Source organism: Hippocampus guttulatus, chromosome 16 (genome assembly GCF_054856545.1).
Source record: "Hippocampus guttulatus isolate MCC_2025c chromosome 16, RoL_Hgut_1.0, whole genome shotgun sequence".
Lineage (NCBI taxonomy): Eukaryota > Metazoa > Chordata > Actinopteri > Syngnathiformes > Syngnathidae > Hippocampus > Hippocampus guttulatus.
In genome coordinates, this window is record NC_141276.1 from 5,242,177 (window position 1) to 5,256,650 (window position 14,474).

The following is a 14,474-nucleotide window of genomic DNA, read 5'->3' on the forward strand; positions in this document are numbered from 1 at the left end:
AATCTTAATTATTTCATCTTTCAGTCTTTATTTATTTTACATTCATGTAGTTTAATGTCCGAAAAACAAAATAACAGGTTTAAGGTAAAAAATATACAATACAAAGGGAAAAAAGCTTTTGTGTAGAGTACATACAAAAAAGTTCCAAAAATCATCTCCATGAACCACCAACAGGACCACTGATACGGTTTATGGGACTCTGCCACACTGTATATCTGGTTACAAACACATACCATTTTTTTGTATTGATATGAAAATCATCAATTCACCAACAAACAGCATTAAACAGAAAATAATTTAGGTAAATAACAAAATAATATAATGCTTAAATATAAAATGATAATTAACAATTCAACAAAAGCTTACAAAATCAAAGAAAACATGTCATAATCCAAATTCAGTGTAGCGTGCCGTCATTATGCAGCAGCAGGTAATCCTTGACCGAGCTGGGGACGTCCAGGCGACTCACTTGTGAGTGGCATAACGACCCCAACTGACGACGCAAAGCGCAGCGGCAGAGATGCTGCAGTGAGCGAGGATGGCCGCTCCGTTCGCGCACTAGTTTGAAGAAATCCAGGTGTCCCTGCGTGAGAGGGCAGTCGTCAATCCAGTCGCATGGCGGAACGATGGGGTACGAGTTCAGGATCACCTCCAACGTGGCGGGAGAGATGACGCACCGCCTCAACATCTGTGCACAAAAAAGTAAACAATCTTTACATTAATCAACTCCTCGAGTTAGCCATGGAGGAAAGCAAAAAAATTAAATGATGTTTTTTTGTTTTTTTTTTGAATGAGTTGTCTTTTGCTATTTAACATGTCAGGATCGTCAAACACTAAATTCTACTTGATGTTGAAAAACATTCAAATTCTTTGAAGATGAAATTGTCTTTGATCAAGAAAAATGTACGTTTAGCTTCGTTTAAAAACTCAAAACTGTCTTTGGAGTTCACTCAAAAGTTTCTTTTTTAGGCTCTACACTGTCACTTTTACAAACCTTTGGTGGGACAGTTTTGGCTCCATGGTTCAGGAGAGTCCGTACCACTGATTCAGGTTGCTGGTTCAAGTAGTCCTCAAGCACCTTCAGGGACAATCAGCATTTTATTTCATTGTCTTGATGTTTTGCTTTTTTGTTGTCGTACCTGCAGCAGACATTCCAAGGGCGTGTACCCCGCGCAGTTTCTGACGTCTGCCTGCGCTCCGTAGAGCAGCAGTAGTTCCACGATAGCCGGGCAGCAGTTGGCGCAAGCGTTGTGCAGCGGCGTGTGTCGCTTCTTGCCCGCCGTACGCGGGTCGGCACCCGCATCCAGCAGCCTGCGCACCACGCCCTGGTAGCGGCTTGCCTCCGATGGCTTTTCGGCCCTGGCGCAGGCGGCGTTGAGGACCGTCTCGCCCTCAAGGTTGGTGGCCAACACATCGGCACCTACGGAGAGCAGCAGCTCCACGTGGGCCTCCAAGCCCCTCAAGGCAGCCACATGTAGCGGGGTGAGCCTGGACTCCGCCGTCCTCACGTTCACGTCGGCGCCGCTGTCCAGAAGCAGCTCAGCGCACCTGCAGGCGGATTTTCATGTCAAGGTAAAACCTCTTTTGCACATACTTTGCTTGAAAAATATCGAAGACAAATTAGTATTGAGTGAACCGAAAAAAAATTTTGTTTGTTTTTTCTCAAGAGCAAAACTTAGGTATATATCTTTAAATATGAAGGACAATTTAGAGTCATCAGTGACCCAAAGTTCTATTTTTGTAAGCATCAGATACTTTGGAGTCTTTGACAAATGGAATGTGATTCTGTAAACATTAGTTTTAGTCAACCTAACATCTGTGTTTTTGAACACATCAAAGACAACATAGAGCAAAAAATGGTGTCCCAAGCTTACTGTAATGAGAGTGGCAAGATGCACAAGTGAAGAGGTGCATTTCCATCAGCTGACAGCAGTTGCGCGTCTGCTCCATGGGCGAGCAACAGTTTGACACAGGCGGCGTGTCCTCCGGCGCAGGCGTCGTGGAGGGCCGTGCTCCCTCCCGGGTCTGCGTTCACCTCGGCCCCGCGGAACAAGAGCTCCTCCACGCACCCAGCGTGCCCATGGCAAGATGCGAGGCGCAAGGCGGACGTCTGCTTCACCTTGCAGCTCATGGTCCACATTCCTGACAGAGGAACATTAGTTTTGTTAGCATGTTTATGGCATTTTGCTTTGTTTGTTTGTTTGTTTATTGAACATAAAACATATATACAGTAATAATTTGACAGAAAATAAGGTAGATAAAAAAAGTAAAAAGAAAGAAATCAATCTTCATTCAACACAGTTATTATGTTCAAGGGAGTAGGAAGAAGTAAAAAACTTATCTAGTCCTACCCCGTTATGTGATTGTATCTAATAAATCATTTTTATATCAATCAGAAAAGAAAAAAGTAATAAGAAAGAAGTCTCCATTAAGGCTCATACTTTACCCTTAACCGTGATATTTTTACAACTTTTGGTTTGTATCGGGATTATATACTTCCACACCCTGACACTCTTGTGTCAATTTTCTCTTAAATTCATAATGGATATTTATATACCTTTCTCTATTTATCAACTTAGTTCTGATTTATCATTATATTTAATGTTTTGAATTTATCATTTTAACTCTGATTGATGTAGGTTGTTTGTACTATTTTTTTGAATTTGTTTTTTAACTCAGCAAGCGATTTACTCATTTTCAGGTCCGTTTCGAGATTATTCCACAGATTAACACCTTTGATAGATACACTTCTTTGCTTGATGTTTGTTCTTGTTTTGAGTTTTTTGAATAAGTTGGTACCTCTTAAATCATAGCTGCTTTCTCGAATTTTGTGAGTGAAGGTACTACTGTTTATGGGTTTCAGTTACAATTTCACATGTTGCCCGCAAAGTAAATGAGTTTGCCAGCCCTGAGCTTGAAGGACGTACCCATCTCCGGGGCCCACACCATCTCCTCATGCACAGTCTCCATCAGGGCGTCGACCATGGCGGGGTCCTTGAGGATGGCGTACACACCTTTCATGTCACCGCACATGAAGGTATTGTGGATGGCGGCATCCCGGCAGCGGATCTGAGGTGGGGCGGCCCGCACCTCCTGGAGGCGCAGAGACCCGGGCGGAGGCCTGCTGGGGGCCCTTGGCAGCGGGACCCGGGTCAGGGCTCGCCTCTGGGCCAGGGCCCTTCGCGCCTCTTCCCAGTCATGCAACTCCTGCTCTAGCCTCAGGGAGCGCAGCGATGTGGATGTGTATGGAAATGTGTCCTTGGACATGACGCTTCCTGGAGAACACAAATAAAAGGCGATATAATCTATGTTCTGTTATTTGTTTGAGCAGGTCCAGAAATGCTTGACAAAAGTTTTGACTCACCCACAACTGGAGTCGCAAACAGAGTGTAAGTAACTCTCATTAAAAGTTCCCCCTTTTCACCCTCAATCGTGCAGTGACACTTATTCCGCGGTGTAGATGGTTGCCAAAGACAAACTCATAACCAGTTATTAATAGATACCCGAATGTGGGTAAACTGATACCTGTGCATTTCCAAAATACTCAAAAGGTGGCAGTATTGAGAGTAAACGCATGATACCGCCACAGAGCGAATACATGACAATGAATAGTGTTATTTCAACATCTAATAATCTATTGTTTTGCGTCTAGCTTACCTTATTTCTCCATAAAGCCAAAGGAAGACAATAAAGCCTGCAGCAGACGGGATGGCAACCATGGCTCTTAACTTCCGCATTCTTACTGAAACTCAAATGAGGCGAAGTGTGTCTCTGTCTTAAATAGACGAGGGTAAATACCATGTTATTGTTCCTTACCGTTTGAGAAAGACAACCAATAACGCCCAACCTTGATTCTTACAAAATAAAATGTTACAACTAGCTTGTATTTTATTTTTTTACCAACTTTGACGTAGGACGGTAGGGGAACCATCGCGCCTTGTATATTCTTCGGCTTCATGAGTCTGTCATTTTCGCAATTAGGCAGGAATGATTACCTTGTTATTCGACTCGGAACCAAAAGAAGATGCTAAGTGACGCACAATTTTGATTTTCACAACATAAACTTCCCCAAATAACTCGCCAAAAGGTATAACGACTTTGAATCGCGGATCGACGGGAACTATCTCGCTCTACTCTCGCAGTCAAAATGTACCGTTGTACAGCAAGCAATCTGGCGAGATGGTCGTTGTCATTTTCTTATTGTAATTACTTGATTTCGCTTTATCGCCAAAGACGGATACGATTGAGGTTTGTTTTTCAATGACTGAGGTTTTCCCGATTTTGTCGGGGGACGGGAAATGAATAGTCTCGCCCCATTTGATGAGGGTTGATGAGTTCCCAGCAGTCATTTTCTTGTCGTAATTATACAATGTTATTTCTCCTCACACATAAAACATGGCTTTCCGTGAGGCCTGTATCTGATATAAAATGACTCAAAAGATCTTTTGGGTGTATTTTTACAAACTTTTAAAAAAGAGGAAACGGGTGGGGAACTATCAAACACGTTCGCATTCTTTGTCAGAATACGGCAACGTCATCACGTTTGACGTGAATCGCGGGCTCACCGTTTCTCCAAATTCACCCACCACAGCAAGACTAGTTCCCCGTTGGATAATTTGCTTTAGAAAAGAGCGTTAAAAATCTGTCGTCACCGGATAGCCTTCAACGTCTTTGCTACATGTAACAACTCGTCGAGACATTTCGAGCTTGCAATGGTAAGATCCTTCGGGGCGAACGTTAGCTTGCACGGTAACGTGGTAAATATGTCGTCCTTTTCGCTCTAAATCGTCACCTTGTATTTACGCGCAAAGCGAGCTTCAGAAAGGTGTCTTTCGATTTTTACAGAGCTGCAAACTGAGTGGTCTGTTCAACATTGGCGACGACTTTGACGACGAGGTAGCGAAACACGCACCTGATGCCATCACTTTTTTGGGGAAAACAATATGACGTGACGTCACAAAGATGTACAGTATCACCACCATAACCACGCCCTTTTATCACCCATTATTTTACAAATAGGCTAATGTCAGGTTTATACTACAGTTTTACTTAAAATGACATTTTTTACACGGTGCAGTAGCCCTCTAACTCACTCACTGCCAAACCTCCCAATCAAAATGCATATTTACTATTTCCGTCAGACTTCATCACTCGATAATGTTGTTGACCCTAGTTGTGTTTATGGCTCAGGACTTGCTGGGGACAAACTGGGCTGTCGGACCACCAACCACTGTGCCTTCCCAACCCGTAGCTGCCGCTTGTGTGGCCTCCAATAAAGATTCCAGCACCGACCTCCTCCATACATCAGCTTTCCTGCGTCCCACCTTGACCTCTAAAACAGTTGCTGTTTCCTCTGGCACTCGGGCTTGCCCTCTTCTGCCAGAATTCCCTGAGCCCCAGCCGAGGCCTGCCACCCCTTTGCCACCGTGTCTGCCCCCTGCCATCCATGATGTCACCAGAGATTCCGGCACCAATTTCTTCCGGCCAAATGGGGAGTCGTCACGTCTTGCCTTTAATAAGGTCAATAAGGCTGCTTTCCATAACCTTATCTCTGGTGCTCATTCACTGAGGCCTGAGCCGACCCAGCCTCTGGACCGCCCTGAGCCCCATGTGTGGGCACAGGATAGGCTTGCCGTCGGTGTGCCATTCCACCTTCTGGACCAGGAAACGGTTGCTCCGACTTTGCGGAAGCTTTCCTCCGGCGCTCAAGCTTGTTCCCTTCCGTCCAGCGAGTGGGACTTGGACAGAGGCAACACGCAGCAGAGTTCCATCCCTACCACTGTTGTGGCATTACGCCCGCTGGGTGCCACCCCTGCGGCCCCTCGAGGCTCCCTCACTAGCCTCCTCCAGCCAAGTGGAGAGCGATTAGCTCACTCCAATCCGCCTACCACGGGTGATGTCACTGAACCGCACTTGGGGACCCTGCAGAGGCCCACCACCAATGCCACCACCCAGGATGACTTTGACGATTGGGATTTGGACCTTGCAGACTTGGAGGAGTGTGAACGTTTAGCGGGAGCCTCTGTACCGGCCAAAACGCCGTGCCACCCCACAGCTGGAGGAACCCTAAGAGTGCCAACCTCGGCAGCCCCTCACCCGGTCACCACCTCCCGGTCGGCACCCAACCCTCTTTCCAAGACTCTCAGCAAGCCCCAGCAGGCAGCATGGAACACACCGGTCCCCTCTCGCCCACCCTGGGGACTCTTTGAGACTGTTTCGCCTGCGCCTGTGACATCGCCCTCCCCCTCTCTCACCATTCGTCCACACCCCCTCAGCACTCCGCTGCTGACCAATCACCTGGTGCAGTTGGTCTCTGCATCCAATAAGGTATCCCGGAAGAGGCCTCGCTCAGAGCCTCGACCGCCTAGAACGCGGCGTTTCCCGGGCCCGGCGGGGCTCCTCCCACAGCAGGTCAATCTCTAATGTTGATGTCGTCCCTTGTCAATTGCTTTCCTGTCAAAATGACCACATTTAGTGAGTTTGTTCTTTTTTTTGTCCAGCCACACAGTCACAGTCTGGATGAGATTGTGGTGTCTGTTCCCCAGACTCCCGCCCACGGTGTGGCGGCTCGTCTTCCAAACCAGGTAATTCCGCACAGTATACACTTGATTGAAAGGGCTAATAAAGTTGGTTTGTGTCCCAAATGATCACTTCTACAACATTCATAGAAAATAACTATGTCCCATCACGAGTGAGCTATTTGTAGAACAGGCCCGCATGCTACTCATGTGGTCATACGTGCCCTTTCATTGATTGGCGCCCATTCTATCGTCACATATATGTTTTTGCCCAGCCATTGCCCATGACCATTCCAACGTCAGCTGGGCAAGCTCACCCGGCACCTTTATGAGGACAAGCACTGTAGATAATGAATGGATTGTGTCCAGGTTTCCAGCTCTCAGGCTGAGGAAGAGGAATTAGGTGGCCCTTGGGCGGCGATGAAGGCTGAGATGGGATTGGACGAGCGAAACCCGGCGTGCTTCCTGCGCTCTTTCAGCGTGGTCATGGTGCTTCGCAAGGTCTCTTGCTTCACTGCTGCACTTCCATCTTTTGAACAAAAGTGTCATTTTTAGGGGCCGGGGGGTGGGGTCTTGTTTTATTGCCGTGGCAGGCGGCTTTGAAGCAGCTGAACAAAAACAAAGTGCCAAACATGGCCGTGATGCTCAAGAGTATCAACCACACACACACTGATGCGAAGGCCGTGTTCAGAGATCCTACAGGCAAGTATGCGGACGGTTTCTCAATATTATCTGTAAGGAACACGCACGGGTTTACTCCTACTCCTGCACAGTGGGTAACATGTCTATTGTGTTGATGAAAGGTGAGATTCAGGGCACAGTGCATCGGCGCCTCCTGGAGGAGCGCTTGGGGGAACTCAAAGTTGGCGCTGTGCTGCTGCTCAAAGAAGTGAGCAAACGCCATTTTTGATTTAAAAATGTGTCACTAGGATCTTTTTATTTTATAGCAAGTGTGGCGTTTCCTTCTAGGTGGGCGTGTTCTCCCCCTCCCATCGCAACCACTACCTCAACGTGACGCCCAACAATCTCCTCAGGATCTATTCGCCAGATGGAGTCTCCCACACGTCGGGGCAGCTCCCACCATTGCTTCTGGTGGGCGACACCCACCAAAATCAAAATCGGCAAGCCATCTATCTGCCCCTCTGAGAATTAAAAAAAAAAAAATCCTTCCACGTAGGAGCCGACACCGCCGTCACCTGCCGTCAAGCCTGCGTCCTGCATGCAGCTGGTGTTTGACGATGACGATGATGGTAATGATAACAGGACCGAATGCAAAGATGGAAGCCTGCAGACTCCATGCTGGGATGCGGGTGGGTTCACTAAACTGCAGGATGCCGAAGAACTGTGTTGCAGTTAATGTGTAACCATTTTAAGACTATTACTCTTTTAGTTCAAATGTAGCCATGTTTATGTTTTGCCAGGTTAACTCATATTTCACAAACGCATTTTTAAGTTAGACTAGTGGAGACTCATTGAACATATTGTTAAGAAAGGTTTTGACTTGATGCCCCCTTTAAATTTTACGCTTGCGGTTATACTGCCACTTGTTGCCATATCATGTGTATTAGTGTGGAAATGTTCATCTTGTTTTGTTAATTAAAACTAATAATTCTTTTTGTTGTTGTTGTGTTTATCACAATGTTATTCTAGTTGTATTTTATTTCATTGAAAATGTACATTTTGGGGTGTCCTTGGCATGCGCTGTCTGTAAACTGTGTATTTTTATTTCATTTTTAGCTGAATTTATATTTTAGGAGCCTGCTATATAGAGATTTGTTATTTTCTAATGATTTATTTCATCTCGTTTATGCTGACTTTTTCTGTCATCTTGCAGGATCTCCATGTGACCGGGGCTCATATATCTTCAGCACATGACCATTGTTTGTCTTTTTCGTTACAGATGACCTGGATGAGTTCTTGGTGGCGCTCCCCGAGGACACCTACAGTCTTTGAGGGAACTGATGCATTAACACTGACCCCAATATCATCTTTATAATGTTCCCAACATGTCAAAATGTGCATTTTTGTTGTTGAAAGGTATCCCAAGTGGCTCTCTCTGTTGATGTTAGTAAAGAAAAATACATTGCAAATGTTGTGACATTATTTTATTATCATATGCACAGGAATAATAATAATTTGCCTTTAAACTTGCACAACGTATCCTCTGCCACGTAGGCAGATGGATGATGATGCTTCACAATCCATTAAAATGCAGTCTTCAATTGTCATTACTCTTTATGCAGGGCTGCGCTGCCCCTAATTTGATATTTTTCAGTTCTTTTCATCTTCAGTTAAACTGAGTTCCTGGGGGAAGGTACAAGTTCGGGTTCCTCCAATAAATTACATATATTGTCGCTCAGTTGCAAATACACATTTGTGAAGCTAATACCTAAGTAGAAAGCTGATATTTTTAGATAGGATGTAGTTGGTCGTTCAGAAATTTGTGGGCTGTGCCAAAAAAAACGTCACAGTGGTGTATCTTTATTTTTCTTATTCTTTATCATCACAGTCGCCGTGCCAATTAATGCAGTCACGGGAAAGTGGATTTATTTTGCATAAAGAAACTTAGTTAACCTTGTCCAAGAGTGGACGAGAGTAGACTATCCTTTGTCGACACTGCAGCTAAATAAACAATTTAAAGCCATGCCATTTTCTGCCAATTTAAAGAACTCATAGTGATTGGTTGTTGAGAAAATTAGTCGCGGGTTCCAAAATGACGTTACTAAAATGCGTCGTGGCTACTCAATTAGTGAATTCTCAGTCATGTCAAAGTGGAGGTCGGAGGAAACCATGCGAAAGTGTCAGAATTACTAAAAACTTGGTAAAGTGGAGCAAACGCGCACTAGAAACATCTCATCAACTACAGCACAAGAAGACGCTTCAGAATGAGGTTTAATGACGCCAAGGCCGTCAAATCACCCCCTGCCGAAAAGTAGGTGAACCTTGAACGCTCGCCTTGTTAGCAGGAATAAAAGTACAACTTTTTTCTTTCTTACGCCTCGGTAATCCTCATAATCACTTCTTCTGCTCCGCGAAGCGATGAATATTTTATGTTTTATATTTTTCATTTGTAGCTTGCAATCGTCATACATTTGATTGACACTTTCCACCAACTTGGCGTCGTGATTCATAGCAAACAAAACCCACTTTCAGTCTTATACCGGTCTTGTTCAAAACAATTTAAATTGTTTTTATTTTGGAGTCCAATGATAGTTTAACTATAAACAGCTCAAACATGTACATATAACTTTGGACTTCAGTTACGTCATGAATAACGGACTTAATGGATTTGAAAATGCTATAAAACGCCAAAATGCCCCCCCTCCCCCACACACGTTTTATTATCCTGACTCTCCATGCCCTCCTGCCCTCATCTTCCATATTAAGACTTACAACCAGGATGCCTGCCTCATATCCCCTGTGTCCCAGTGATGGCGTGCTGCCTCTGACCTCGCTTCTCTCCGATCCACCACCCCCACTCTCCCTAAGTTTCCTTTTTGGTCCCGCTCCCTCCTTCCCAACATCACGCTTCACTTCCCATGACACCACCATCACCAAATACACCCCCTCCCTCATTGAAACCCCTACCATCCATCCATCCATTCGTCCGTCAGTCTACGTTTTGGCCATGTTCCTGTTTCCCGTCCGTCCGCTTGTGTCGATCTGAGGTGACGGGATGTGCAAGTGTGAGAGAGGGGAGGGAGCGAACCGCTGCTCCCCCTCACCCTCCTCCTCTCCCTTTTCTCTCATTCCCTCTCTGTTTCTCCGCCGTTGTCAGGCGCTGCCACAGATGAGCAGGAAAGAAACGGGCGAGCGGATGTAGCCGGACGGAGGACGCCAGGAGGAGTTTGAATGGGCGCTCACGACTAAGCAGTGGCTTTGATCATTCACGGCTCACCCGTCCTCTCCTCTCACACACTCACGCCGGATGTCTCCTCGCTAGGCTGAAGACGAAAGGTGCTGAGCGCATGGAGAATCCGGCACGCTTGGACATACATGTGATGTGTGCGTGTGAGATTGCATGCGAGAGTGTCTGTTGTACTCCTTTCACTATGGAAATTTGATGAGAGTGTGGAAGGGTGTACGTACAGGATGGGATAGGAAGAGGATGCTTGCTGTCATGTTTCAGTTTAAAAATGTTAGCTAATTAAGTATTCTTTCATTTTTTTCCTTTCTTATTTTTGAAGAGGGTGCATTTATTTGTCATTGGATTTTTTTAAATTTAGTTTCACATTTGTTTCATATTGAGGTTTTTTTTGTTTCTTTTTAATGTTGTTTTACATTTTACTTATTGAGTTACTTTTATAGTTTTTGTTTATTTTGTCCAACTGTATTAAAACTTTTATTTGTTAGATTCTTTTGCTAATATTTAATTTTATTGAGTTTTAATGTACGACAAGATTAAGTTAAAATTAAAATTTAAGAAGAACATTTTTCTAATTGTACGTTTTAAAAATATTTAATGTGCTCGTTGAGTTGTGTAACACTTTTACACAACTCAATTTTATTTATTTAGCGCTCTGCGGTATTGCTATTTTTTTCTTTTTGTTTTTATTTACAATTTTACCAAAATGTATTCATTTGTAATAAAAATAAAATGAAACACAATGGAATTTCTTTACGTCATTCCATCAACACTACTGTATATTCTAAATGTGACCTGACCTGTGTTTTGGGCACAGGTGCGGGAGGGTCGGGGAAGAGCGGTCTTCCCAAGGTGACGGAGCCCCCGCTTACGATGGACTTGAAGGAAAGCTGCGGCAGCCGGGAGAGCTCCAGCCTGCGTCCCGGCTCCTGGCGAGCCTTCGCGTTCAGCAGCACCCTGCACGGCCTGCGCTTCGTCTTCCCCTACTCGAACGGCGGCGGGACGGCGCGGCGCCTCCTGTGGGCGGCGGCACTGTTGACCTGCGTGGCCCTGCTGGCGCTGGAGAGCGCTGAGCGTCTGGCCTACTTCCTGTCCTTCCCGCACGTGACCAGCGTGGACGCCGTGGTGTCGGGCAGCCTGGTTTTCCCCGCCGTCACCCTTTGCAACCTGAACGTCTACCGCTTCGGGCGTCTGACACGCAACGACCTCTATCACGCCGGCGAGCTGCTGGCGCTGCTGGACGTGCACCTGAACGTCTCTCAGCCGCACCTGGCCGAACCCGACGTGCTGGATTTCCTACGGGAGCGCGCCAACTTCACGGCGTACAAACCCAAGACTTTCAGCATGCGCGAGTTTGTGGAGCGCGTCGGACACGACCTGCAGGAGATGATGCTCTACTGCCGCTACCAAGGCCAGGAGTGCAGCCACCGAGACTTCCAGGCGGTGAGTAGGCTCTTTTTCAACGAAAATGTCAGCCGGGTTTCCAGATTAGCCACTTTCATTGTGTTCTCCTTAGACTACAAGCTGATCTTTTCCTCCCACGGTTTTGCCTCCTGGGCTTTGTCCTCGCACTATGTTCTCTTGCCATCCAGCCCGGACTTCAGGGTTCATTTGTCTCGCCTTGCGCGTTCTGCCAAACTGAAACTTCATGTCAGACCAAAGTCAACACCCACTTGTTGCCTCCTCCGATTAACTGTCACGTCTTCTGAAAACCTTTTTCCTCAACTCTCAGTCGAAAATGCTTGAAGGCGGTCTGGCAAATTGTTTAGCATTGGTGGCCCGGTTCTGTTCCATTCCATGTTTTCAGACAGCAGGTGTAATTGCTTCGCCTTAGTTACACGTCCCCTCCGTCAACTATAGAAATGGCTCAGCCTCTGGCTAGTGGGTGTCATAACCTCACTGAAATCCTTTTCGCTTCCCAAGTTCTACCTCCGCTGAGAAGGTTTCATAGCTGTTTTGTCTGCCAGTTGTGCTTGTTTACCGAAACTGCTCTGTGAGTTTCGACAGAACTTCATGACCAGGTGAGGCAGGGGCCAAGTTAGAAATGGGTAACCTAAGGTGTCAGGCTTCTGGATGGGGTGCAGTGAACACCTTATTTTCAAGGGTCACCTTTTCGTATTTTTTTTCCTCTCCCCCCACTCTGTGCATCCTAACTCACCTATTTGCTAAAAAAAAAATTGCGGCCGTCTTTGTACGTATGTTTGTGCTCTTTCTGCAACACCTCAAATGCTACAAGCTGCTGCCAAAGTGCTGGGTAATGCAGTAGGAATGTAGTAATTGGTACTTTTCTACATTGCCAAGGTGACATACATGCTAGTATCCTTTTTTTTCTTAATCAAATGGTCTGGAAGCCCTTCGTTTTCAAATGTATTGTAAAATAAGTATGAAATCATTTTATTTAGAACTGTATAATTTCATTTTCTGTATATTTTGAGTTTAAATAATTTGTGTCGGCAATTCCAAACAATTGCGGGTTGTCAGTTATTTTCTGATATTTGCTATTTCCGGCAAGTCTTTGTGGCTTTGAATAGTAAGATTTCACTGTACTTTACATTCAACCTGGGGTACATTTTCCAACATTTCTCAGTCAGAGTATTCCATGACTTGTTTAGACTTGGTGGCCTGTTCTGGTGAAGTTTGCGCTCTCAGCATGCGTCTACATTGGAAACAAACTTTGTGGCTCAGCCTCTGGCTAGTGGATGTCGAGGCTGGTGATATGCTTTGGCCATGGCGCTCTGGTTCCGTTCCACTGTAAAAAGTGCAACTGGTATTTTTTGCTGCAAAAACAGTAACATAAGTTGGAATAACTTTTAAGATGTAAATTATTGACATTTATGGAAAAAAATGTTAGCTCACCAACGCAAGCAAATTGTTTGCTTCAACGCAATCTTTGGGGGCAATACAAGGGACGCATACTGTAGTTTTGTGAACTCTTATATCCAATTGTATAAAATAAAACAAAATGTTGAGTTTTTGTTTTATTGTATTTTGATTAAAAAAAAGCATTGTTTGCACCCCCTGGAGGCCATTACGAGACTGCAGGTTGAATCCAGTTTATTCATCTTTGATACCTTGTGACAGTTGGCTTGCCCTCTTCTGTCGCAGTTAGCCTGCGTAGCCCGGCGAGTCGCTGCTTGTCTCCCCTTAGCGGCCATCGCGGATGTCGTGGGCCGCGTTGGAAACTCTCTTCGTAATCGCGTTGACAAGAGAGGCCATGGGAAGGCCTCGTTCTGTCTGGCCGCCTGTTGCTGCAGCTGTTCCTGGCTTGTCACCTCGCTTTACCGTAGCGATGTACCTTCACCTCCCCGTGGATGCTAAAAAAACCCAGCAGAACTAGAAGGAGGCGTCTGTCATGGGTGTCGTGATTTTTATTTCATGTTTTTTTTCCTTCCCCCTAGTTTGCACACATGCAGCGCGTGAGCGTCACCTCGCATAGCGATCAAAACATGCACATTATATTTAGCCTGCCTTTTGAATTCTTATACGGTTCCTGTAATGTGAACTGCCTTCATCAGTTATTCATGACAATAGCCACCTCGGACATTTAAAATGAATGTGACAATTTCTCGTGACGTCTTGACCTCTGGGTTGCAAGAGTCCCAATTTTCTCCGATGGCACCACGGGTAAACAAGGCCTTCTATGTCATATGAATTGTCAGTCGAAAAGATGCTCTATGAGGTCAGCTGCATGGAGTTTTGCATTTCAACAGGCAAGTTGATTAAAAAAAGGAAACCGTGGGAATTCGGACAGAGTTAAAAGTTAACTATGAGCAGTAAATGAGAGATAACTCAAAAATACAACGGTACCTCGACATACCAGTTTAATTCTCTCTCTTACTGGGCCCGTAAATTTAAACGCATGTATCTCAAATGATCTTTCTCTATTAAAATGAGTGGAAATGCCATTAATCGGTTCCAGCCTCCCCCGCCAATTTTTTTTCAGGACGGAAAATGACACTCCAATGTTGCGCTTTATAAAAACATACATCAATGAAATAGAACATATAGAATTAAACCGCTTTTGCCGCATTTTTCTTTGCCTCAATTCAATGAACATTGTCCTGCTCGTACTGGTGTGCGCGCCTTGGCGA

General features: G+C 45.3%; 3 protein-coding genes across 4 annotated transcripts in view; 2 read left to right on the forward strand and 1 right to left on the reverse strand.

Moving 5' to 3' along the window:
• Window positions 1–8: 8 nt before the first annotated feature.
• Window positions 9–4,304, reverse strand: asb16 (ankyrin repeat and SOCS box containing 16). 2 transcript variants are annotated; one of them, XM_086132965.1, is made up of 6 exons: window positions 3,658–4,304; window positions 2,928–3,275; window positions 1,875–2,142; window positions 1,140–1,548; window positions 995–1,078; window positions 9–688 (listed from the first exon to the last, which is right to left on the reverse strand). In XM_086132965.1, exons 2-6 carry the CDS (start codon window positions 3,265–3,267, stop codon window positions 398–400), a joined length of 1,392 nt encoding a protein of 463 aa, XP_085989091.1. In that variant the 5' UTR covers window positions 3,268–3,275; window positions 3,658–4,304; the 3' UTR covers window positions 9–397. The 2 variants fall into 2 exon arrangements, with proteins under 2 accessions (XP_085989091.1, XP_085989090.1); XM_086132964.1 differs by lacking the exon at window positions 3,658–4,304 and adding an exon at window positions 3,365–3,649.
• hrob (homologous recombination factor with OB-fold) lies at window positions 4,303–8,608 on the forward strand. The gene is made up of 10 exons (XM_086132963.1): window positions 4,303–4,715; window positions 4,846–4,896; window positions 5,191–6,411; window positions 6,501–6,584; window positions 6,888–7,019; window positions 7,112–7,220; window positions 7,322–7,407; window positions 7,488–7,610; window positions 7,696–7,828; window positions 8,419–8,608. Exons 1-10 carry the CDS (start codon window positions 4,713–4,715, stop codon window positions 8,469–8,471), a joined length of 1,995 nt encoding a protein of 664 aa, XP_085989089.1. The 5' UTR covers window positions 4,303–4,712; the 3' UTR covers window positions 8,472–8,608.
• Window positions 8,609–10,176: 1,568 nt separating this feature from the next.
• asic2 (acid-sensing (proton-gated) ion channel 2) overlaps window positions 10,177–14,474 on the forward strand; it is a 99,776-nt gene continuing 95,478 nt past the window's right edge. Inside the window, exons 1-2 of the mRNA XM_086133581.1 lie at window positions 10,177–10,475; window positions 11,201–11,826. Of these exons, the coding sequence (XP_085989707.1) occupies window positions 11,257–11,826 (570 nt within the window). The 5' untranslated portion in view covers window positions 10,177–10,475; window positions 11,201–11,256. The remainder of the gene's footprint in view (window positions 10,476–11,200; window positions 11,827–14,474) is intronic.

Excerpts from the sequence above, each read along its gene's own strand:
- asb16 (XM_086132964.1), bottom strand. The coding sequence starts at position 3,404 with ATGAGAGTTACTTACACTCTGTTTGCGACTCCAGTTGTGG. Across the intron at positions 1,549-1,874 it reads ATCTTGCCACTCTCATTACA|GTGCGCTGAGCTGCTTCTGG; the intron begins GTAAGCTTGGGA and ends ATCCGCCTGCAG. Across the intron at positions 1,079-1,139 it reads CCTTGGAATGTCTGCTGCAG|GTGCTTGAGGACTACTTGAA; the intron begins GTACGACAACAA and ends TTGTCCCTGAAG.
- hrob (XM_086132963.1), top strand. Across the intron at positions 6,412-6,500 it reads CGGGGCTCCTCCCACAGCAG|CCACACAGTCACAGTCTGGA; the intron begins GTCAATCTCTAA and ends TTTTTTGTCCAG. Across the intron at positions 6,585-6,887 it reads CGGCTCGTCTTCCAAACCAG|GTTTCCAGCTCTCAGGCTGA; the intron begins GTAATTCCGCAC and ends GATTGTGTCCAG.